General features: G+C 56.4%; 1 protein-coding gene across 47 annotated transcripts in view; it reads left to right on the plus strand.

The window, feature by feature from the left end:
* Positions 1-23,800, plus strand: part of CELF4 (CUGBP Elav-like family member 4) — a 293,404-nt gene that overhangs the window by 253,907 nt on the left and 15,697 nt on the right. For 12 of the 47 annotated variants that reach the window (XM_081801333.1, XM_081801338.1, XM_081801348.1 and 9 more), the window contains exons 4-10: positions 9,966-10,094; positions 10,516-10,595; positions 11,048-11,191; positions 12,338-12,485; positions 14,403-14,552; positions 18,292-18,357; positions 19,763-19,846. In XM_081801333.1, the coding sequence (XP_081657459.1) occupies positions 9,966-10,094; positions 10,516-10,595; positions 11,048-11,191; positions 12,338-12,485; positions 14,403-14,552; positions 18,292-18,357; positions 19,763-19,846 (801 nt within the window). The remainder of the gene's footprint in view (positions 1-9,965; positions 10,095-10,515; positions 10,596-11,047; positions 11,192-12,337; positions 12,486-14,402; positions 14,553-18,291; positions 18,358-19,762; positions 19,847-23,800) is intronic. The other 35 variants (XM_081801336.1, XM_081801342.1, XM_081801352.1 and 32 more) reach the window with 5 other exon arrangements.

The raw sequence follows: 23,800 nt of genomic DNA on the forward strand, positions 1-23,800 counted from the left end.
CAGGCTTTGGGTGCCCTGCCTGGGTCCCCTTTGGGCTCTGAAGCAAGGCCTTGGACGCGGAGAAGCAATGGGCCATTTGGCCTTTGCCAGCTCTCTGGGTGCAGGTGGAGGGGTAGTGAGAAAGGAGAGGGAGTGTCCAGGTAACACTGTCCTCCACTGGAAGGAAGGGGACCAGAGAGCTCAGCTCAGACCACTGAGTCGTGGTCTCGGCTTCACTGATGACTGAGTGTGTATTCCCGAGAAAGATACTTAGCTCTTCTGGGCCTCAGGGTCTTCATCTACACAGTAGAAATAATCAAATACCCACAATACCTGTAAAGTGCTTCTCTCACTGCCTGGGTTATAGCGAGTGCTCCATAAATGAGAACCATGATGATTTTTACTATTGTTGCTGTTTTAACCACCTCCTGGCATAAGCGAGTCAGGCCGAGGAGGGAGCTGGTCTAATCGGTGCTGCCTGCGGGGCAGTGGACGTTCTGTGATGTGGGAACTGGGTCCACAGGCTCTGGTCATAAAGGGGCAACATGGGGGCTGGGTAGGCTGGTGCTGTGAACTAGGGAGCTAGGCCAAGCCCAGGGAGCACATGGTGGGCAGTGAGAATGGGCACAGGCAAGGAACCTACACCCAGATTGTGAGTCCTGGGCCAAGTGTGCAGGGGTCGGAGGTGGGGGGCCAGGCCTTGGGCCTTGAGGGAGGTGTTCAGACTGCGGGCAGGTGGAGAATATTTGCATGTGCTGCTCCCTGACCTGGGATGTCTGTCGCTCCTGATTTCTACCTGGCAGACCGTGCGCATGAATCCTTCAGGGCCCAGCTCAAATGTCTGAGACCCCCGTCCACCCCCTGCCCACACAGCTCAGCACTCCAGGGCGCCTGCACTCATCTCCAGGGCCACTCCTTTCCTACTGAGGATTCCTGGAGGTCAGTGCCTTGTCCCCAGCACCTGCCCCATGCCAGCCCCATCTGAGTTCCGATCCCAAGGCTCACTGAGCAAATGGGTTCCTCTGTTCACGTCAACAAATATTTTGCGAGCATCTACTACGTGCCAGGCGCTTCAGGCATTGGGCATTCAGCAATGGATGAACTGGACTCACATCCCTGCCTCTATGGAAGGGAGGCTAGAGATAAATAAATGCGCGAAATAAAGTGATACATATCATGAAAAAAATACAGGGAAGAGAACAAGGGTGTGAAGGTTGTGATTCGAAATAGCAAGGTCACAAAAGTTCAATGGGAAAGTGACACTTGATGGAAGGCTTGCAGGCGGTGAGGCCCTGAAGATGTCTAGAACATGATGTCTGAGACAAGAGGAGGAACAGGACGCGCAAAGGCCCCTGGGGCAAAGGTGCACAGGGAGTGTTCTGAGATTGCAAGGAGGCCTAGTGTCTGGAGCAGAGGGAAGGAGGGATCCGGGAGAAATGGAGTGTGGGGTGCCTCTATAGTCCCTTACAGCCCTCTAGAAGATTGGGCTTGTTCTCAGTGACATGGGATCCAGTGCAAGGTTTGAGCTGAAACTAGATGGGCTCTGCCTGGGATTTGAACTGACCCCTCCAGGTGCTGTGTGGAGAGCAGATAGCGGGGGCCTGGGTGGGTGTCAGGAGACAGGGAGGAGGTAACCCCCACGGCTCAGCTCGGGCCAGATCCTAAAGCACGGGAGGCAGGCCGGCTGAAGGAATGTGAGTGAGGGGCCTGGATGCAGTTCTGTGGTCTCCTGCCTCCTCCCACCCCCAACATCAAACAGTGCCTGTCTGGAGGGAGCCGGTAGATCAAGGCCTGGCACCGCCTCCCCCGGAGGCCAGAGCTGGCTGAGGGTCCTCATTTGCATCCCTGGTGGAGAGGGAGCCCCAGCCCAGCCCCAGCCCCAGCAGCCTTTGATCTGGTTTGATGTCTCCCTCAGCCTTCTTCCCAGGCAGAAAGGCTTTTATCCTTGGAGGGGGAGACAGATCCCGCCCAGCTGCCTCCCTGGCTCTGCTTCTGGTTCTGGCACAGAGTGTGTTGTGAGGACCAAGGAGGGCACGACTTTTCTACTCACTGTTCACTTCATGCTGAGAACCCACCTAGGCCTGGCTAGTGACCCCATGTCCCAGGTTAAGGGACTGACTCTCCGGAGGGTGGCTGACCCCATCACACGGCTGCAGAGGGATCCAAACCCAGGCCCTTAACCCGGGTTTTGATGGATGCTGTAAACAGCCCTCACCAACTTAAGGAGGGGCAATTGTCAGGATCCCATGATGAGAGGAGCCCCCTGCCCTGCCGACAACCCCCTACTTGGAAGGCAGGTTTGAGGCTGCATGCTGCTATCCTGGGGGAGGGAGGGGGCTCTAACCAGGGCTGACAAGAGGCAGGGGAGGTCTTGGGCCCTAGGTTGGGAGGGCATCAGTCTTGAAAATGGCACACATTTAGGTTCAGATGATTCGTTTGAGGCCTGCTGGTCCCTTAGGAGCCAGAGGTGCTTGATGAGTCTGGACCAGCAGGACTGGTGGAAATGGCACATGGTGGGGCTCAGTGTAACTTTGGGAGAAAAGCCTCATTTTGGATCAATCCAGGTAGCCCTCCTGGAGGAGGCTAGGGAGCCTCTCAGTGGTCCCCCAAACACTGCCATTGGGTCAGGGTGGTGCAAAGGGAAGCCTGGCTTCTCAGGCTGGGCTGGGCAAGCATGACTTTGTTCATTTCAAAGTACGTGGGGGTTCACACCCCTGGGGATGAGGGTGGGGGTGGGCATCCTCACCCCACCAGTCGGCACCCCTATGGGTGAGCAGCAGTAAGGGCTGTAACTGGCACGATGGGTGCATTTACTGAGCATTCACTCTGTGCCAGGCACTGTGCTAAAACCCTGTGCATTCAGCTCGTTTAACTTCCAACAGCCTGAAACGGTGGACACAGCTATTCTCTCCCTGTAAAAGATGAGGAAACGGGGGCCCAAGGAGGTACGTGACTTGCCTAAGGTTGGTTTGACAAACAGCCTCAGTTATTGCCTGGAAGATGTCTCCCCCCGCCCCCACCCCCACCCCCAGCCCCTCTGGTGGAGTCGGTGTGCCTTTCCTGTCCCTTCGATTGCAGGTCCTCGTGATCCTCAGTGAAGTTAGGGAACAGGAGTAAGCTTTTTCCCCTCAGACTCACTGCCTGTGGGTCCTGGAGCACTGAGATCATCTCCAAGGAGAGCAGATGGGTCTGGAATCCGGGAAGCACCCTGGGAAGTCCCCTGGTCCCAAAGCAAACAGCCTGAGAGATGCCTGAGGGCCCTGCATGGGATGGTCCCCAGAGCTCCAGGTTCTGCCAACAGCTGAGGCAGGCACGTGGGGCACCCCAGGCTCCCAGCTCTGGCCCGAGCCAGAGCACCTTGGGGTCCAGAGCCTGCAGAGCAGGAGGGAAGACCTCTGGCTCAGTGATTGTGAACGTCTGGCACTTTTTCCTCACTAACAAACTGCTGTCTTTGAGTCTCCAGGGACCCAAAGGAAAGTGTCTCTTGCTACCTGGCCCTGTATCCCCCCCCAGCAGTCAGGCCCCTCGCTAACTCCTCCGCCCTCCCCACCCACCACAGACCTCAAAGCCACTTATTCTCCACCCTGGCCCCTGGCCCTGGGGTTCTCCCCAACTCCCGTCCCCCACAAATCCTCCCTCAGCAGCCAGAGGGAAGAGAACAGTAAAAGTCTACTGTGGCAATAAAAGGCATTAACCATCTGAACACTCGCCCACAGTGCCGTCTCTCCTTAAGCAGGAAATATTGTTTAATGCCGGTGGTAATGAGCGAATTGAATTTTGGAAATTAAACTGGAATTTGAGCATTAGCGCTAGGGTGCTGGCATTTGGCAAGTCAAGTGGCTCTGCTGCCACCCACCTCCGCCCCCATCAGGGCCCCCTCCCCCTGCAGAGCCCCGGAGATGCTCCCAGCACATCGGCCCTCCCCCCGGCCCAAGCACCAGCCTGAGATATCTTATGGAAGGGCCTGCCTTTGCTATCTGGCTTCTGTGTTTTCTGGGCCCTCCTTCCAGCCCGAGCCCCATTCTGCCCTGATGTCGGGAGTGAAGGAGTGCAGGCATCTCTCTCTCTCTCTCTCTCTCTCAGAGGGACTGGAAAAAGCTTAAGATTCTGGCAACCAGATGCCACTGCCTTTTCATAAGCACCTATCCACCTACCTATGGCTCCTGGGGGTGGCTCCCAGTGCTTCTTAGAGGTTGGGAAATTGAAGTTTATTTAGACTGAGGTTCTGGGAAAATAAAAAAGACTCGTGAGGCCAGAGGAATGGGAGAGGTGTGTGCTGGTGGAGGGGCAGCAGGCCCTGAACTTGAACTTGACCAACAAGGCCTTGAACTTGAGCAGGTCCCCCTATTGCAAGCCTTGTGCCATGCAGGGACCCCTCTGAATGGGTAACAAGAGCAGCCGAAGGGGTCCCTCCCACCTCTCAGACTTTGCTCAAATTCTGCGGTGGGCCTGGAGCGCCACCGCCCCCCCGCCCCCGCACCTGTCCCCTGGACAGCGTAACTCTAGCCCCCCTCCTCCTGGAAGCCTTCAGGATGTAAACACTCCCCACCTCCCCTGTTGGCCCCTCTGGTGCGCAGTCCAGAGCTATTTCCTGGCTGTCCTCTCTCACAGTAGGTGCTCAGCAAATGCTTGCTGAAGGAGCCACCAGAGGGTGGACCCAGGAGGGAGGTCAGGTGCTCTGACCCAGGCCCTTCTCTAAGATGGCCATGAACACCTTCACTTAACACAGAACTGGGTACTTTTCCCGTGCATTATTTGGGGGGTGCTGTAGACTCTGCCCAGTCCCTGGAAGTGGGAGGACACAGGGCACAGAGAACAGAGTTGCCCTCTCTGGGTCCAGGCAGGGCTGAGGACTAGTGCTTACCTTCTGTTGCCCAGCCCTTCTGGGGTGTCATACTGCCACTCCCCAGAACCCCAGGTGCTCCCCACACCTGCAGACACAGGCACTCACATTTGGAAAGAGCAGGGAGGCAGGAGCCAGGGGTTATCAGATTGGGAAGTCAAGACCCGAGAGGCTGCCACTGTGTGTCTTAGAGCAACCTCTTTGCTCCAGCTTCCTCATCTGAAAAGAGGTGGCACCTAGGTGTTATCCAGGGCCCTGTCCAGCTCTGCCACTCTGTGGCCTTGTTCCCTCTGGGGACGGCACACTAGTTCTGGGGGCCACAATGTGGCAGTCCCAGTGGCCTTTGTCTTGTTTGGAAGCAGTCTATTGCAGATGGGTTGTGTTCCCTTCAGGGGATGGACGTCAGCTCCCATGACTGTGTCCCCGTCAGGGGATGGACGTCAGCTCCCGTGACTGTGTCCCTGTCAGGGGATGGACGTCAGCTCCCTTGACTGTGTCCCCGTCAGGGGATGGACGTCAGCTCCCGTGACTGTGTCCCCGTCAGGGGATGGACGTCAGCTCCAGTGACTGTGTCCTCATCAGGGGATGGACGTCAACTCCAGTGAGCAGATTCACCTCTCTCATTACTGTTGCAGGAACAGTGTTCGGCGAAAGTGCTCAGCAAACAGTTGAATGACTGAGGAGCATGCTCCCTTGTTCTGTCTCTTGACAGGAGGAGCCCATGTGAAGACTCGAGGGTCGGGGTGGTTTGGCACTGGACTCAGCCCTGGGAGTCGGAATATGAACATATTGCAACCCCCTACCCCAAGCTGGGCTTTGTTGAGGGGAGGATACTGGGTTCCAGTCACTAGCTTCCCCTTGCTCACATGTTTGGGCCCTAGGACTTCCCACCCAGGGGCATCTTCAGCCCATCTCCACCCCCGGCTCTGCAGTCTCTCCTGGGCTCACCTCCTCAGAGGAGCAACTACACCCCCGTATTCCAACTGTGGGAGGCAATGGACTTAAGGCCCAGGGCTTACAGGGGAGAGTGAGAACATCACCCAGGAACCCTGCATCACCTCAGATAGGCAGGTCGTGCTCAGGGACTGCTCGGCCTATCCCTGGAGTTAGGGGTCTGTGTGGATGTTGGAGAGGATGGGAACTGGCTGGGGAAACTGAGTCATCCTCTGAGACTCTCACTAGGTTGGCATCAGATCCAAGACACCAGCAAATGGGGCCATTGGTCATCTGAGAGCAACTTAGGGACAGCGCCTCGGGAAAGTAGCCAGAGGGGGAGGAGGTCACAGGGGGTAGGGTGACGGGGAGGTTGTCCACCTCAGCTGGTCAGCCACAGCCTGAGTCTGGTCCCCCCCAGAGATGACCTCTCCCCATTTAGGACACACAGCAGGGGGTGGCCCTCCTGGCCAAATCAGGGTAGGGCAAATGAAGGGGGGGGTGGCACTCCATTTCCTCTTCCTCCTGAATAGAGAACCCTGAGTAATGGCCCGCGCTGTTGTTACTGCTCACCAGGTCCTGTCCCTGTAGTATCTCTTGGAAGCCTAGCATTTACCACCTGAGGCAGGACTGAGTATTCCCATTTTGTAGACCTAAAGCCCCCGGTGGGAAGCAGTTACACAGCTGTAAGGAGGGGAGCTGGGGTTTAGCCCCAGGGCCTGGGCCCGAAGGAGATCCACCCTTGGACTCAGAGTCCTTCCAGCCTCTGGTCTGAAAGAGAATCCCTAGAATCACACCAAAGCCCAGGGGAAATGAAGCGGGGGCAAACGGGGTGCATTTGAGGATCCTGGAAACCACCAACATTTGAGTGGGGCTGGGGTCACCCGAGAACCCTTAAGGGAGTAAGTATGGAGCAGGTTTCTTTGGTTTCTTGCAGTCTTCCAGAAAGGCAAGGCTAGCTGCAGTTTCCCTGGGGAAATCTGGGTGGTCAGGCATAGTAGGAGCCTGGCCCCCTACATGTTTGTAAAGTCCTCCAGAAGGAAGGGTCGTGGTCTAGAACGGAGAACTGTAAGGAAGGCAAGATTTCAGGGGAGAGGAAGAAAAAATTAGGGGGAAAAAAACTGGCAAAAGGAAAGTGGCTGGTTAGAAAGGCACATGTGGATGAATTTTAATGCAATCAGAAGGCTGTCATAATGATAATAAAGGAATACATTCAGACGTCAGGAGAGAGGAGAAGGCTCTGGGCTGTGGTCCCAGCATTTAAATCAGGTTCAGGTGGAGGAGGGGCCTACTCTTCCCTCCCCTTTTCCTTCCCGGGGAGAAGACGGAATTTCTAAGCAGGGGGGCCAGGGATTAGCTGGAGGCAGGGGGTTTTACTTCATTGTCTTTCCGGAAATCCCATTTAATCGGGGTCTTTAAAAGGCCCTGGGGGCAAGGGGGAGTCCTAGACCGGCCTGGAGCGCAGAGTTGCCACGTCCTAGGACTCCTCTGAAGGCTTGAAACGCTCTGTCCATTTCATGCAAAATGCTGCTGCAGCTTCTGGGAGCATAACATAAGCCCCTGACCCTCTCTCCTCTCTCTCTGCCTCTCCTCTGCCCATCTCTGCTCTGTCTCTTATTTTTTTTTTTAAGATTTTATTTATTTATTTTAGAGAGGGAGCACGAGCGGGGGCGGGCAGGGGCTTCAGAGGGAGAGGGAGAACCAGGCTTCCCCCTGAGCAGGGAGCCCGATGCGGGGCTCGATCCCAGGAACCTGAGATCCTGACCTGAGCTGAACGCAGATGCTGAACCAACTGAGCCACCCAGGCGCCCCTCTTTGTCTGTTTCTGATTCTTTGCCCTCCCTTTCTGCCATGTTCCTTCTCCCTCTGCCCCTAACCCCATCTCCCCCCATCCCTCCTCAGCTTCACCACTCCCTACTCTCTCCTTCCTTCTTCTTGGTTTCCCAGCCCAGACTTTGGAGTCCCAGAGCCCTGAAGATGGGGCCGGGGTGAGCCTGGTCCTGGGATGGCCCCAGAAGCCAGGTCAAGCCTCCCAGGCAGGGGCAGGTGGTGGGGCTGGGACTCCAGGCCCCAGAGCTTTGGCTGAAGCCCACTACTGGTGAAGGGTTGTGCTGGTGTGCCCCAGTCCGGCGCTGGTAACAGGAAGTGGCAAAGATGCCCTGCGGGGCATGGAAAGCGCTGGGACCCAGGGCCACCTCATCACTGAGAAGGTGCCCGGTGCTGGATGCTCTGGGCTAAGGGGTACTGGCAGGGCAGAGGTCAGGGCTTCCTGAAGAGGAGAACTCTGGGGTGGCCTATGCAGCACTGCAGGAAACCAACCAAAGAGTTGGTTTCCTCTGCTCTGTTCTAGACCCCAGGACAGCCCCTCAGCTCTATGTGAACTCCCCTGGCAGTGTGGGCAGGAGGGGAAGGGCTCTCTGGGGCAGGAGGTGCCAACCACCCTGAGCACAGATGGACACGGTCCCAGAATGCTCTCACCTTCCGAGGAACTAGGAACTCAAGGCCATTTGCAATTTGGGGGTGTGCATTTCTGCAACCTTGGCTGTGTGTGCCTGCGTTTGTCAGTCACTGGAGAGTCACCAAGCATCTAAGTGAGTACCTGCTGAGTGCTGCTACCGCAGGGATTTGGTGCCAGGTACTGTGGCTGCATAACAATTTTGCCCCAAACTGAGTGGTGTGAAACAACCATTTGTTACACTCATGGATCCTGCCGCCTAGGAATTCAGACAGGGCACAGCATGGAAGGCCTATCTCTGCTCCAGGATGTCTGGGCCTCAGCTGGAAGACTCAAAGGCTGGGGTCTGGAATCATCTGCAGACTCATTCATCGCATGTCTGGTGGTCAATGTGGGCTGTCAGCTGGGGGCCTGGGTTCCTTTCCATGAGGACTCTCTATTTGCCCTCGTTGTAAGTCCTTCACAGAAGGGTGGCTGGCTTCCATAGAGAAAACATCCTCAAAGACAGCCAAGTAGAAGCGGATCCCTTTTATGACCTAGCTTGGAAATCAGCAGGCCTCACTTCTGCCATTCTTTATTGGTTAGAGCAGTCACAGCCCCGCCCAGGTTCAAGGGGATGGAGCACAGACCCCACCTCAGTGGGAGGAGTTAAGGCCACACTGCAGTAAGCTTGTGGGACTCAAAATCTCTGGCAGCCCCGAGCTGCTGCAGATCCACACAGCCCAGTGTGATCCTTGTTACCCTAAGCACACGGTCAGGCCAAGTGGTGTCAACCAACCATTTGGGACTCAACACAAGAGTAGGGGGAGGCTGGTGAGGGAGCCCAGCCTTCAGGAACAGGCCCTCCCGCCCCCAAAGTGCCCAGGGCTAAATTTTGCTGCCTAAAAGAGGAAGGGCCAGACCAAGGAAGAGACACCAGATGGAGGTAAAAACAATGTGAGATAGAAAGAAGGTGTGACCCTAGGAATGGCACAGGGCATTCATTCCTCCACTGCAGAACTCTGTGCTGAGGGCCCACTATGTGCCAGGTACTGCAGCTCCAGCCAAAGCCTCGTCTCTTCCCCCAGGGAGAAGACATGGGGTGGGGGCAGGGAGCTAGACCGAAACCAGCTACACAGGCAAGGCAGTAAATGATTGTCCTTTGAAACCTGGGCCATGAGAGGGAGGAGCTGAGACAGAGAATTAAAGAGAGCCAGAAGGAGGGACCTTGATGAGGAAGCAATAGACCTAGAAGAAGAGAAGTCAGCCTTGTGATATTGGAGGCACTCTGGGCAGCGGGAATAGCTTATGCAAAGGCCCTGTGGCACACTTGCCTGTTGTGAGTTAATTTTGGCATCTGTGGGTGAAGGTGGCTCAAGAAGATAGTGAGTGTATGTCTAAGAGGATGGAGGGAGGGAATGCAGAGTTGCCCAAATGACGGGTGGGCCATCTGTGTGCCATAGGTGAGCAGCCAGACCAGTGGCCTTGCTCCCTCTGGGCGGGAGGGGGCACAGTCACTGCCATCCAGCGCCCTTGACCCAAACCCTCCCTCACCTCCTCCTCTGGCTATGCTCTCCCTCTCCCCCAACCCCATCACCCTGTGGCCCATCCTGCTCTAGCCACGCCCCAGCCCTCCCTCTCCAGCTATGAGCCCTCTTCCTTGCCCAGATCTTCCCTACCCCCCCTTCCTCTTCGGTCGTGCCCTCTTACCCCCGGGCCGCCCCGGTGCAGCCCGGCTCCCCTGGCCCGGGTAAGCATCTCCTAATTTTGTTCCAGAAGATAGAAAACTCTTCGTGGGCATGCTCAACAAGCAGCAGTCCGAGGACGACGTGCGCCGCCTCTTCGAGGCCTTCGGGAACATCGAGGAGTGTACCATCCTGCGCGGGCCAGATGGCAACAGCAAGGGTGCGTGGGGGCGGGGCGGGGGAGCGGGCGGGCGAGGCCTCTGGCCAAGCACCTCATTGACGGCCAGGTCCTGGGCCACCTGCAGCTGTCCGCGACTGACCGGCGACCGAGCCAGGGAAGCATGCTTGGAAGGGGCGAGGCAGTCCGGGCCTGGGGATAAGGGACGGCCGCTAGCCGAGTCCAGACAGGGGCAGGGAGACTTCAGGGCTCTTTTAACTCTCTGGCCCGTCCAGGTCTTTCTGTGTCGCTGTGTTTCTCGGTGTCTCTGTTTCTCAGTCTCTGTGGGTCACCCGTTCTGCTTTCATCTGGGATGCGCCCTCGCCCCTCCGCCCCTCCCGTGCCCCGCCTCTCAGCCCTATAGCGCTTCTCTGGCCTTCCTGGGGGCCCTCGCGCCGTGGCTCAGCCTCTCCCGTCCCCCCAGGGTGCGCCTTTGTGAAGTACTCCTCCCACGCCGAGGCGCAAGCCGCAATCAACGCCCTGCACGGCAGCCAGACTATGCCGGTGAGTGGGCCCCCCACCCCGGGGTGGGGTGGGGGCGGGCACGGCGCCCGGGAGGGAGGGACCAAGAGCCCCGCAGGGCCCCGCTTGCCCTTGCGCTCCGTGCACACCATGCGGCGCTCACAGCCTCCCCGAGAGGCAGGAAGGCATTATCAGTAACCCCATTTCTCAGACAAGGACTCCGAGGCCCAAAGATGTTAAGGAACTGGACTGCCCCTAGATAAAAACCGCCCGCGGTGGGGTTAAGATCCAGGACTGCTGGGCCAGTGCAAGCGCGGGAGCTAGCCTTCCGTTACCGCCGCCTCCCCGCCCCCCCCCCCCCCCCCCCCCCCCCCCCCCCCCCCCCGGCGCCCGGACCCCCTGGGGAGAAGCGGGTGGGTCCAGGCTGGAGGCAAGGACAGCTGGGAGAAGACGCAGCTGGGGCAAGTGGGTCTCACACGCAGTAATGGCTGCAGGGAGCCTCATCCAGTCTGGTGGTCAAGTTTGCCGACACTGACAAGGAGCGCACGATGCGGCGAATGCAGCAGATGGCTGGCCAGATGGGCATGTTCAACCCCATGGCCATCCCGTTCGGGGCCTACGGCGCCTACGCACAGGCAGTAAGTGGGGGCACAGCCGGGCGCGTGGGGGGGGGCCCGCAGCTGTTCTCTAGCTCACTTTGCTCAGAGCCCCCAAGAGCAACTCCCCTAACAGTGCTGAGGGGAACCCTGCTCCTGGCCCAGAACATCCTGCTGCCCTGGAGCATGAGGAGTGGTGAGGAATGGACCCAGGGAGTAGAGGCCAGAGGGGGTTAAGACAAGGTTAGGCTGATGCAGGGTGGCTGCCGGGAGGAGGGGGTTGCTGTCCTGGTTCTAAAGGGGAAGAGCTAGAGAGAAGGCCTCTGAGCCAGGCAGTAAGGTGGGTTACCTCAGCGCTCTTCCACTCGTCAAACCCTAGGAGGCACCGCTTGGAAGTGGTGAGAGAGGCTCAGGTGTTTGCTTGTGGCTGCTCTACTCCCGCTCTCACTCAGGGAACCGGGTCCTCAGGCCTCTGGGCATTCCTGGCAGGGGTCCCCCACACCCCCCTTCCCCTGCAGTCCCCCCAGACCCTGCCTCATGCTGATGGCCACCCACTTCTTCCTTCCACATTGGAGCCGCCTCTGTCCACATCTCCCCTGAGCTGCCCACGCCCCCCAGACGTGTGACCACAGCCCCCACACATGTGGCACTGAGGTAGGCCAGGGTACCTAATCTAAAGAGGTCAGCTCATATCACTTCTTCAGCAGTGTCCAAACTTAGCCATGTCCACGACCTACCCAGTCCCCTCTCCCCTTTATGACAACACTGGGGGTGCCTAAGGTTCTAGTCATGATCCTCCTGTTGCTGATTCCAAGTGAGGACCATTTTAAACAAATCCATGCCAAGTTAGTTCTACAGAGGCCTACCTGTAGATGTCTAGAGACATCTACCATGTCTCTAGAGCTTCGGGTGTCACATCTCCACGGACAACAGACCTTTCACAGGGCTGACCAACACCCACGGAGCCGGTCCCAGCCCCCACCCCCACCCTGCAACTTTAGAGTCCCTAAGGCCCTACCATGACTTACGAATACAGTTCTCTCAGGTGGTGGGCGTGGAGAGATAGAGCCGAACTCCCTGGGGTTCAGGCCCCCCCGGGGAGGCTGGTCTCCGGGAGCTGAGCCCCCTGGTGGGGAGGGCTGCCCCCCCCGGAAGCGCATGATATTTTTTCCGCTTCCTCTGCCCCAGCTGATGCAGCAGCAAGCAGCGCTAATGGCGTCAGTAGCGCAGGGCGGCTACCTGAACCCCATGGCTGCCTTCGCCGCCGCGCAGATGCAGCAGATGGCGGCCCTCAACATGAATGGCCTGGCAGCCGCACCCATGACCCCAACCTCAGGTGAGTGGGCGGGTACCAACACGGGGCCTGGCCAGGCAGGAAAGCAGCTGGACTCAGGGTGGGACCTGTTGATCGGCCAATTTTGTCTACTAAGGGACCTTTCTATGGCAAGAGCACACATGTATGGGCCAAGCAGGCCTCATCCTCCAGAAGTTTGCCTTAAGAATGTTCTAATCCCTGGGACCTAGGGGAAATTGGGATGTGGGCCCCATGCTGTCAATGACATGATTTCAAGGTGATGACAGTTTCACTCAAGTTACTGAGCCCTGTCAGGAAGCAATTCATCTTGGTCTCTTTTGTAGATCTCTAGAAAGAAATTCACATGAAAACACCTCCCTTTGAGGTCTGAGGGGTAAAGAGCCCTGCCCATTCTGTGACCTTGTTAGGTTCCTGGCCTAACGTGAGAAGGAGCCCCATTTTTTTCATTTTTCTTTAACCCAACTTAGACTCATTGGCTTTTCCCAAGACAACTGCACAATAAGCAAGAGAGGACCTCAGGAGTTATTAAAGGACGGGGGGCTTGGAAATAACCCCTTTCACAAGTCATGTTCTTTTTTTAAAAAGTTTTTAATTTTCAAAATTTTTAAAAAGATTTTATTTATTTGTGGGTTTTTTTTTTTTTTTTTGAGAGAGAGCACAAGCAGGGGGAGAGGCAGAGGGAGGGGGAGAAGCTGACTCCCCACCCAGCTGGGAGCCTGACATGGGGCTCGATCCCAGGACCCTGGGATCATGACCTGAGCCGAAGGTAGACGCTTAACGGACTGAGCCATGCAGGCACCCCACAAAGCATGGTCTTTATTGGATCTTGGCTATTGTTCAGTTCAGTGATGCTCAACCCCGGCAATTTTGTCCCCCTGCCCCCCAGGACATCTGGCAATGTCCTGAGACATTTTTGGTTGTCACAACTTGTGGGGGGGTGGGCCTGCTACTGTAATCTGGTAGGTAGAAGCCAAGGATGTTGCTAAACATCCTACAATGCACAGGACAGCTCTCCACAATAAGGAAATGTCTGGCCTCAAATGTCAATAGTGCCAAAATTAAGAAACCCTTATCTAGTTCTAAGGGCTGGCCCCAACACCCGAAGCTCTCATTCATCAAGCTTCCTTGGCTCTCTGTTCCCACACCACACCGGCAGCCTTCCTGACATCCAGGAGCTGTAGAGAGACCCTACTTCCTACTTGAAGAGGAAGGCCCTTTCCAATACAATCACCCTGCCATCCACACCTTGGGCTCCACCCACCTGGCATAGGGAAGGCACAGGGTATTGTCATCTGACCCTGACTTTACCCTTGCCACAGTGAGCATCACCTTTGCCTCCACTGGAGGAGGCCAAAGTGTTTTATTTTGTGTATGAACAGGGCTGACTGTGGACTCTGCAAAGGGCTCTCTCTTCCCTTAGGGCAAGGGAACATCAGAATTAAGACCTCCTCCACCTGAGTAGCAAAACTCCTTGGTGGGGAGGCAGATCAGCCCCTTTGTGATCCAGAGAAGAGAGCAGAGCCAGAAACTTTAGAAGCCCCTTAGTGGTTAAACAAGGCATCCTGACTTTGCCGGGGTGAGCAATAACACTGAAAAAGATGAAAGGAAAATTAAGTATGGTCAAAGTCAAGGGCACTGAGAATAGTTTATGTGCTGCAGGTCCAAGGTCATGCTGCAGTCACCGGTCAGGGAAGTCTTTCTGGGGTAGGCTGGAGTTGGACTCTGCCTTGAAGGATGGATGCAGTTGGGATGAGTGATGTTACCATGCAGGGAGATAACCCAAGGCATGATTCACAGATAGGACTGAGTTGGTAGGTAAAGTCTAGGTCTATTCCCAGGCCCTTGGAGCCAACGGGTGGAGCTCCATGGGCTGGCCTTCCTCACCTTGGTTCCGCTTGCCTCCCCTCCTCCCCCACCCCTCTCCACCTCTGGAACCAGGTGGCAGCACCCCTCCGGGCATCACTGCACCAGCTGTGCCTAGCATCCCATCCCCCATTGGGGTGAACGGCTTCACCGGCCTCCCCCCACAGGCCAACGGGCAACCTGCTGCGGAAGCTGTGTTTGCTAATGGCATCCACCCCTACCCAGGTAAGCGTGTCTGGTAACCCTTCCTTCCCCATGCAACATACTCCTCACCCATTTCGTCTCTGCCTTTGGTGTTATAATAGGGAACATGTGTCTCCTACCCTCTGTCTGTTCCGTGGTAGGACCCCAAATGTGATCAGAGAGAGCTAGCCTCCTGCCCTCCTTCAGGGAGCCCCTGGTTGGGAAGAAGAGACCAAATTCTCCTTCTTGGAGAGGTGCCAGTCTGAGGGTGAGAAAGAAGCCCATTTGTGGAGCTCTGTCAGGACAGAGAAGAGAATAGATAGAGTTGTACAATCAGGTAGAGAGGCTAATAACTGCAAATTAATTGAGGGTGAATTTGACCCATAGGAAGTGAAGAGATAGATGCTAAGAGGATAATCATACTTAGTGTTAAGTAGGAAAAAACTCTTGTAGGCAGGAAGCAAAGGCACATAAATTGGCAATCTGGCCTCTGTTGGGTCCCTGGATCCGTACGCAACCATGGTCAGCACTTGGGACAGGGAATCAGAACATTGGCTAGCACCCGAGCGCTTCTAGCATCAATCAGGGCACAGGAGATCCAGGAGGTCTGTTCCTGATTAACTGTGTTCCTCTCAAACTTAGCATTTCTTTAGTGGTGAGAGCGTCCAGCTGACTTGAAGCAGCTGTTCTCTCTGATTTTGCGGATGGACTGACATGAGAGTAGGAAAGCTGGGCCTAAAGCCCTAGAGCAGACTGGCAAGGGGCAAAGTGATGGAGATGTGAAGAGCGCTGGCCTCCTTCCCGGAGGGTAGATGACTAGGTTACAGAGTCCCCATAAGTACTAGTAAGTTCCCAGTCTGTGCCAGATGAAAGGGGGGCCCCAGAAGGAGAACAGGACATGGGCCTATCCCCTGGGAGGTCAAAGGCAGCCAGGAATACAATATACATTCACAGCATAATGAGACAATAAGGCAGAACAGAGTTCATCAAGAGTGAATGTTGTCTGCCTCAAGATGCTAAAGGATTCAAATGAAGGGAGAATTCTATAGGCTGAAGAAGCCCAACAGAGTTTCCCGAGGAGGAGGCCCAGATCCACTTTAACAGATGGGTAGGCATTAGAGAGGTGAGGATGAACAAGGAACACACTTCTGTGGAGGGGGCTGCCCTGGAGGCCCAGAGACCGGGGGGCCTGCCTGGCAGGGGCAGGGGCTGCCCAACTAAGACAGAAGAGGTCAGCTTGGGGGGCTAAGTAGTGCTCTCTACTCTGGTTGCTCATCAGAACCCTCTGGGTGACTTTTTGAAATCACAGAAGCCCAGAGATTCTGATTTCAGTGGCTGGAGTGAGGCCCAGACATCCATAGAATATGAATGTTCCACCAGCAGCTGAGTGCAAGGTGACTGTGCTAGCAAGAAATAGAGGAGAATTTCCTGACTTTGACCTTGGAGTTGTCTCTGATCTGATCCCAGTGCTTGCTCCACACCTCTCCCCTCACTGCCTAGACAAGAGGCCAGAGAAGCCCAGAGTGAAGTGGCAGGGCCAGAGAATCTGGAGTGTTGTTGAAGGACAAAGACTCCAGGCTGGCCAGGGAGGCAGGGAGGGGCTTGGCAAGCCGGAGGCGGGAGAGACCCCACCATTCTCAGGCTCTTGGGCTCCTCCATGCTCAGGCTCATGGGCTGGGAGATCCAGTCCCCAGCACATCTGGGTGGTTTCATTTCCCCCCTCCTCCCTGCCTGCAAGCCCATCTGGATCTCTGGATTTTGACAAACCTGTTTCTTCCCCACCCCCACCAGCATCTGTGAACTTTTTCCCTCATGGAATTTGGAAATGTTCCTCTCCCCCATTTGTAACAATCTGCCACATCCCATAAACAATTCCCTGCCAGAGCAGGAGGGAGGGATGGAGGGAAGGAAAGGAGAAAAGTAGTACATTAAAAAAATTAATTTACCATCTTTAAATGCAGAGTTTGGAGCCGCTGTAATGAGCGAGATCCTTCAAAGTGTTCACTCTTTGGCAGTTACTAATGAGGTCATTAAGCAGAGAAGGGGAGAGGGGTCTCAGAAATGCTTTTCTCCACTTCCTAGCCCCGGGTAGCTTCTCCGTTCTCTCCTCTTGCTCATGGAGAGCAGGTGTGAAGCACACAGTGTGACCTCTGCCGCCACATAACACCCCTGAAGGGCGGCTCTCACAACCATTCGGGCCCGTTCACTCCGTGGGTCACCGTATTTGCCGAGCACTTATTTGGTGCTGGCACTCTTCTGGGGACAGCTGCCATGGAAGTGGTGCGGGTTAGATTTTGCCTCAGCCACCAAACTGGCCAGAGGAAGAGACACCTTTTTCTAATTTGCATAAAGGCACTTTGTGTTTGAGCAGCTGGGAAGACCAAGGGGATGAAGCTAGACGTGGCCATCCAGAGAGTTGGGGCTGGTAGAGGACTCAGGCAGAGGGAGCAGGAGGGAGGAGGAGACCAGCCCAGCAAGCACCAGCACCAGCACCACTGGGAGCTCCTGGCTCCAGTCTCTGCTATGAGGGATACAGAGGTATAGGGTTTTGTCCCGAGACAACCCCAGGCAGGAAGGGACCTGCATCCTGACCCATCTTCAGCTCCCCACTCTGAGCAGTGCCCTCCTGGGCCCAGCTTCCCTGCTGCCATCCACGCTGTGTCCAAGGACTATTGCCCCAGGATCTTCCCTTGGCTCCCCTGCAGCTCGGGAGCTATTGTTCTAGTGGAATATTCCTGAGCGGTTTTGGGACAAGAGCTCGGAAGGGAAGTTTGGGAATTCTTCCCTGTCTGTGGGCCCCAAAGCCTAGCACTACCAGTTAGCTTGGCTGGCCTGGGTTGCCAAGCAGGTAAGCCCAGATAATGTTCTTCCTGCCTCTCTCTGTTAGCCGGTCTGCCTCAAACATACTGAGGCTGGATGTGTTCCCACTCGCCTCCTTGGACCTCCAGGGCCAGCCCCCTCCCATGTCAGTCATCAGTGGCCTTGGTCACCAAGGGTAGTGCCCACACTGCCTTTACCCACAGCACCTGTAGACCCAACAAGGGCAACAGAAATGAGCCAAGCCTTCTCCCCAGTCCAGCTTCTCCAAGTTATTTGCCAGAGTATCAGCCTAAGGCTCCTCTCCTCACACTGGGCAGTAGACATCCCAGACTCATGGCATCAGGTGGGAGGAAGGTCCTTGGTCTCATGGTTCTTCAGTTTCAGTGGGCACCACCCCTTTCCCAGCCCACGGGGCAGACCTTATTCGTGTGGTTAGTTCCTGGGGAGGGTGTCGCAGGCACGGCCTCGGAAGGCAAAACCTCCATGCTTGGGACAAACCCCCGGAGACTAATGGAGAGGTGCCTGGGTTTGAGCAGGGATGGGTGGCCCAGGAGGACAGAGTGATGGGATGAAGCCTCCCATGCCCTTTATTTTACCCAGGTGGGATCTGCCCCTGGCTTGTGCTGGGGATAAGTGAGGAGGAGACCACCCTCCTGGTAACCTCTAGCCCCCTCACCCACAGTTCCTCAGCCCTTTTCCAGGATCTTCCCACCAAGTCCCTCGTGGTCAAGCCCTCCTCTGGCATCCCCTTCCCAGCCCTTGCCAGCCTCCTGTGGGAGCCACCCATCCCCCCCCCACCACGCCGGCTGCAGCCTGCGTTCCCAGCCCCCAGTCAGGGTGGGGCAGACACCATAGTGGCTGGAAAGAGCCATGCAGCCACGGCATCATCTTGTGGGCACGGTTGGGGAGAGGCTGGTCTGGGCGGGCACCGCTGACTTCTGCTCCCTTGGCTCCCCCGCAGCGCAGAGCCCCACCGCCGCGGACCCCCTGCAGCAGGCCTACGCTGGAGTGCAGCAGTACGCAGGTCGTTAGTATCCTCACGTCCCCAGTCCTCATGCCCCGGCGCCAGTGTCCCCTTCCCACCCCAGGCCTGGGCCCAGAGCTGGGTGGGGGAGGGCGAGGGGGAGGAGGAGGGAGGGCTCTCCCGGGAGAAGACCCCTCCCCCTCAACAGCCCCCCCTAGCATTCAGGCAGAGTTGACCTGTGATGGCAGGGTACCCTTGGGGTGGTCAGTGGTCAGAACTTCAGAGGAGAAGGTGAGCCAGGTCAAAGCCCTGACCTTGCTGGGCAGTTACTCATCCCTGAGGCCAGATTTTCCTCCCCCCGCCGTGGTGCTGCCGGGCCCGGTGTGTCCAGGAGCCCCAAGCCACACAGCAGCACTGGGGGTGAGGCCAGAGTTCACATCAGTGGCCTGGCAAGTGTAGATGCCTGGGTGTGAGGGAAGGAGCGACCTTGGAAGGGAAGCAGTTCTGACCCGTCCCCCCGCCCCTGCCACTTACAGGCAGCAGGAGTAGGGCTTCAGCAAAATGACAGGGAACAAGAGAAGATACGCAGCCAGAGGTAGAAAAAAGGAGAACTGAGAAGAGATAGCGTTGGGGTGAGCAGATGGCCTTAGGTCACTGAGTGGGAAGGCCATGAGCCACTGTAGGAAGCCCAAGGCATGCTGTCAGCCCTGATTCTCTGTCTCCCTCACACACACCATAATCATCTCTGCCCAGCCAGTCTCCTGCTGCCTGGCCAGGTCAGAAGGAGCCAGAGAGATCTCCCTTGAGGGCAATGTGGGGGTTCTGATGAAGTTGGCCTCTCACATCTGGAGGTCAGGGGAAGCTCTCTCTTACCAGCTGGGACCCCTGAGCTCTGACCTCAGATCCTGCGCTTTTGGGAGCCAGGCCAGGCGGAGGAAGGGGCTGACCATTCCTATCCCGCCTCTGACCCTTCCCAGTTGAATGCAGAAAGCACCAGGTTTGTCCGACTCAGTGCTCTGCCCCCGGGGACCAACCCCTGGCAGGATCCCAGAGGCCAAGCTCACACCTCGGGTGGCACCCCATATCCCACACAGGTGCCATCTGAGTGGGCAGAGGGTATGTGAGCCAGAGTCAGCTGTGGCTCAGAGAACGGGGGTGTGTGGGTGATCTGGTCTGGGCAGTCAGTGCTTTCAGTGACCCATTATTGTGGATTATCCACGCATGTGGATTGTCCATTATTTCAGAATAAACTTGCCTTCCCCCAGCTCTGTGAGTGCGCACACATACACACACACACACACACACACTCAGCTGGCTTTATCTTAAGTGGCTAAGCAAAAATGCCCTTTTTGGCTGGTCTGCTTTTACTGCTCAACACTGAAGTTTCTTTCTTCCTGCCTCTCATTCTGTCTCTCTCCATGTCTCTGTCGCGGTTTCTCCCTCTTGCTTCTTCTCTTTGGCCCTCCAGCAGCCGCCTACCCTGCTGCCTATGGTCAGATAAGCCAGGCCTTTCCTCAGCCACCTCCAATGATCCCCCAGCAACAGAGAGAAGGTGAGTCTTTGAGCTGGGGCTTCCTCCCCACCCCCTGCTGTCCCCAAAGAGGCTGTTCACTTGGGCTTTTGGCTGGGGTGTTTCTTTCGAAAGGTGACCATGTTTGTGTGTTGTGTTGAGGAGGGGGAGGGAAGATAGCAGGATTGCAGGATGAGGCCCTCTCCAATCCAAGCGTGTGGTAGGAGGTCAGGAAGGTGGAACCTGGAAGGGGTGGGGTCCGAGAATCCCCATCCCCTGATGAGCAGGATTTGGCCAGTGGAGAAGAAGGGAAGAAGTAGGAATGCTTGGAGGGGGGCAGGAGTAGGGAGACCTGTTCACGGACGGGAGAACTTGTATCCTCTGGGTGACTGGCAGAGACAGCTGGAGCCGCCAGGGTGGGATTCCACCGGCAGCTGAGGGGGCGGGAGTGACTCAGTGCAGCCTAGTGGAAGACGAGGTTCTTGGAAAGTCACATCCAGAGGCTCTGGTGTGCACAGGGCACAGGACAGGACAGGCAAGACCAGTGGGGCTTGGGGGGCTGGGATCTAATAAAGACCTTCAGTGTCCCCCCATTCCAGAACCTAGAGACCCACAAGAGGCTGGAGAAATAAGCCCACCCTCAGGGATTCCGTGGGCCTGCTCACAGAGAGACCAGTGTGAAGGGCAGGAATACTAACAAGGTCTTGCCTTCCCCACCCCACAGAAAAGGTCATCCTGCCAGTGAGGGTCCTCCATCTGCCCCAGGAGCCCACTTGGCCAGGGGATTCCAGTGTCTCCAGAGAGCCCAGCTCATAGTCCCTGCAGCAGACTGTCCTAGAACCAGGGCATGTAGGTCAGTTCTGGAAAGGACACTGGGGGTCTGTTAGTCCGAACCCATTGGTCAGACAGGCCCCACACAGGACCCACACAGGCTGAGAGCCTGGGCTCTGAAGCAAATCCATCTGGGTCTGACTCCCGGCTTGGCCACCTCTTCCCCTCTGACCCCTGATGTCCTCACCTGTAAAATGAGGATAGCGAGGATCAGTCGCTAGGGAAGCATGAAGCTCAAAGGAGCTCAAGTCTGACTGGAACTCCAGCAATTTCCTATGGATTTCTCATTATGCACATAGCCCTTCCTTCACCAAACTGTCACGCCTCCAAAGTTGCCCATGATGCCCCACCCCGGTTTACGCACATTGGGCAGCTCCTGAGATCTGGATCGCCATTTCTTCCTGCGCAGGAGAGCCAAGCTACAGGAACCCAGAGGAGTGTGCAGAGGGGCCCCTGCCCACAGCCTGCAAGCCCAGCTTCCCCTAGCTCTGAGTGTGGTCTGGGCCCCCTGCTGGTCAAGTGGGGTGGGGGTGGTCCAACAGCCCCGCCTCCACCAGAGGATCCCCTCTTGGGCTGTGACCCTCCAGCCTGTTCACCCCTGCCTCCCTCCCCCTCAGTCCAGCTCTTCAGTGCACGTCAGTCAGATCAAAGCCACGAGGGGGCCAGGAGGGGTGGGGGCCGTGAGTCCCCATGTTGCCCATCCCCCCCAGGTCCAGAACGGAGCGCTGTGCCCACAGGCGCTATTGTCTTTGTCTCCTCACTGGCCTTAGGCTGACCCACCCTCAGCCTGCAATCAGCACCCTACATGAGTCTGGCCTGTGGGCTCAGCGGTCTCTAAGCCCTGCTCCACACACACACACACACACACACACACACACACACACACACACACACAGCTGCAGGTCAATGCTGCTCTGACCAACACACAGGCTGGCCCCTAGCACTGGCCTTACACAGAGTGAACCCCTCCATCTGCTCCCTGCTCCGCCCCCCTTACACTCTGCTCCACCCCATGCATCCTGCCCTGAACTTCTCAGACCTTCCTTCCATCTCTGAGTGGCTTCAGTCCCCCACCTCGCCCTGTGCCCTGTTCCCCAGACCAGTCCCCTTCCAGCCAGCTCTCAGTGGCGGGATCTCCCACTGTTGTCCACATTCTCCCTGACTGGTGCACTGGACAAGGCACCATGGGAGAGCAGGGCATGGGGAGGAGGGAATCGTGGACCCAGATGTGTACAGAGCCAGGCTTCATACAAGGGTGAGCTCAGGGTGCTGGGGACAGGGTCATCAGAGGAGGCTTTGGGGGCCTTGGAGGATGAGGTCTTCAGCACATAGAGTTGGGGAGACACTCAAGGCAGGGCAAACAGGAGCAAAGGCACGGTGCTGCGAAGTATGAGGTGAGCTTGGGCCTGGGGATGGGATAGGGCGGGGAGATAGGCTGGGGTGGGCTGGAGTCAGCCCAAAGCCGTGTCCACAGTGTTGCCTGAGGCATGGGTGAGAAGGAAGGCTGTGTTCTTCCAGCCATGCCAGTGGTTGGCCCTTTCTGTTATGGTTACCTCCCTCTGGGCGATGTCACTGAAATACCTGGACACACTGGTTGCTGGGGAGACCCTCCCTCCGGCACTTTGTCTTTGAGTTGAGTCTGAAAACCAACAGATGCCTGAATTCCTGGAGGCTGTCCGCTCCACAGATGGGCCGAGGTGACCCTCAGGGATGCTCGAGTCCTGGCTGCACCCAGGGCCACAGTGTGGTCAGGATAGCCACCTTCTGTCTCTGGAGCTCTGTTTCACCATTTCTCAGAAGGTTGGTGGGGGGGAACCAGATTGATCTCCAAAGTCCTCTATGCCATCGGATGCTCTATGATCTGTGGATGAGGAAATGCAGGGAGGGCTTGGGGGTAGAAGGTGATGTGTAGGCTTCCTGTTGAGGGGTGAAGGGCGGGGTGAGGGGCCTAGCCTGGAGCTGGGAGAGCCATTCCTGTGAAGCTTAGCTGCATACCATACTGACTGGATGAGCCTAGGGGTCCTGCCCTGAAAGGCTTCTTGAATCTTTAAGTTGAATAAACATAACATCCATATAAAGCAGCTTGCAGAACTTGAAGCGAGGGTCTCAAGTTCAAAGCACGTGGCTGCATGGGGTGGAGCATTGAGGGAAGACCTGAAGAATGGGATGGAAGGAGGAAGGAAGGCAATGCTGGGGGAGGGGCAGGAGGACAAGAGAAGACTAATGCCCCTGTCCCTAGATCTTCCAATTTGGATGGAGAGAAAACCTCCCAGACCTAAAGGAGAAAGAGGCTCAGACCACAAACTGTAGACTTAGGGAACACCAGAAGAGAGAGAGCATATGGGGACTATCTAGGTGGGAATCCTGGAAAAGATGTGGCTTAGATCAGGCCTTTGAGCTAGTTCCTACCCCAAGAGGACTCACATTGAGCCGGGGACCATCAAGGGATACATTCACAGAGTATGAACCAGTGAGAACCTGGCATGGCTGGAGATGGGGTAAGGGGAGGGCCGCCAGCGCTCGGGGGATTCAGCAGCAGGGACCCCAGGACGCTTGCACTTGCGCCGGTTCTGGTTCTGAATGCGCCGTCAGCTGGCAGTTTGCCTGGGAGACAGTGGTGGGGGAGGAGAGGCTGAGGGCAGGAGGGGGAGGAGAGATGGTGCAGGGCAGGGACCTAGGACCCAGGAGGTCAGATGCTCAGAGGGTGGCTTCGGTGGTCAGAGGAATCTTTGGAAGGAGCAAGGAGGAGAGTGAGGGTCGAGAGACTTGCTTCCGAACTGGGATACCTGTCCCAGGGAAGCACCACACAGTTCTGGCCTTGAAAGCCACAAAGCTGCCCATATCAGGGCCTTACCACCTTCACTTTTTGAGCTCACGCTTAGTTCCTACCAGCCTGTGGTCAGAACCTTGGTTCTTAGACACCTCTAACAAGTGCAGCCGCCTCCTTTGCATGACCTCCACAGGGTGGAAACAATCATTGGAACGACCACATTTTAAAAGGTTAAAAATATGAGGCATACTCTGTTTAAAATGGTAAGAAATAGACGAAACGTCTTGGAAAGATTTTTATTTCAAAGTGAAAATTGAGCATGTTTGTTATTTAAAAAGAAAAATGTAACTCTTTAGCAGTCTGGAAATTTCAGAAATCCAAAGGCCTCAACAGTG

Source organism: Leptonychotes weddellii, chromosome 13, assembly GCF_054177405.1.
Source record: "Leptonychotes weddellii isolate Sample4059 chromosome 13, ASM5417740v2, whole genome shotgun sequence".
Classification (NCBI taxonomy): domain Eukaryota; kingdom Metazoa; phylum Chordata; class Mammalia; order Carnivora; family Phocidae; genus Leptonychotes; species Leptonychotes weddellii.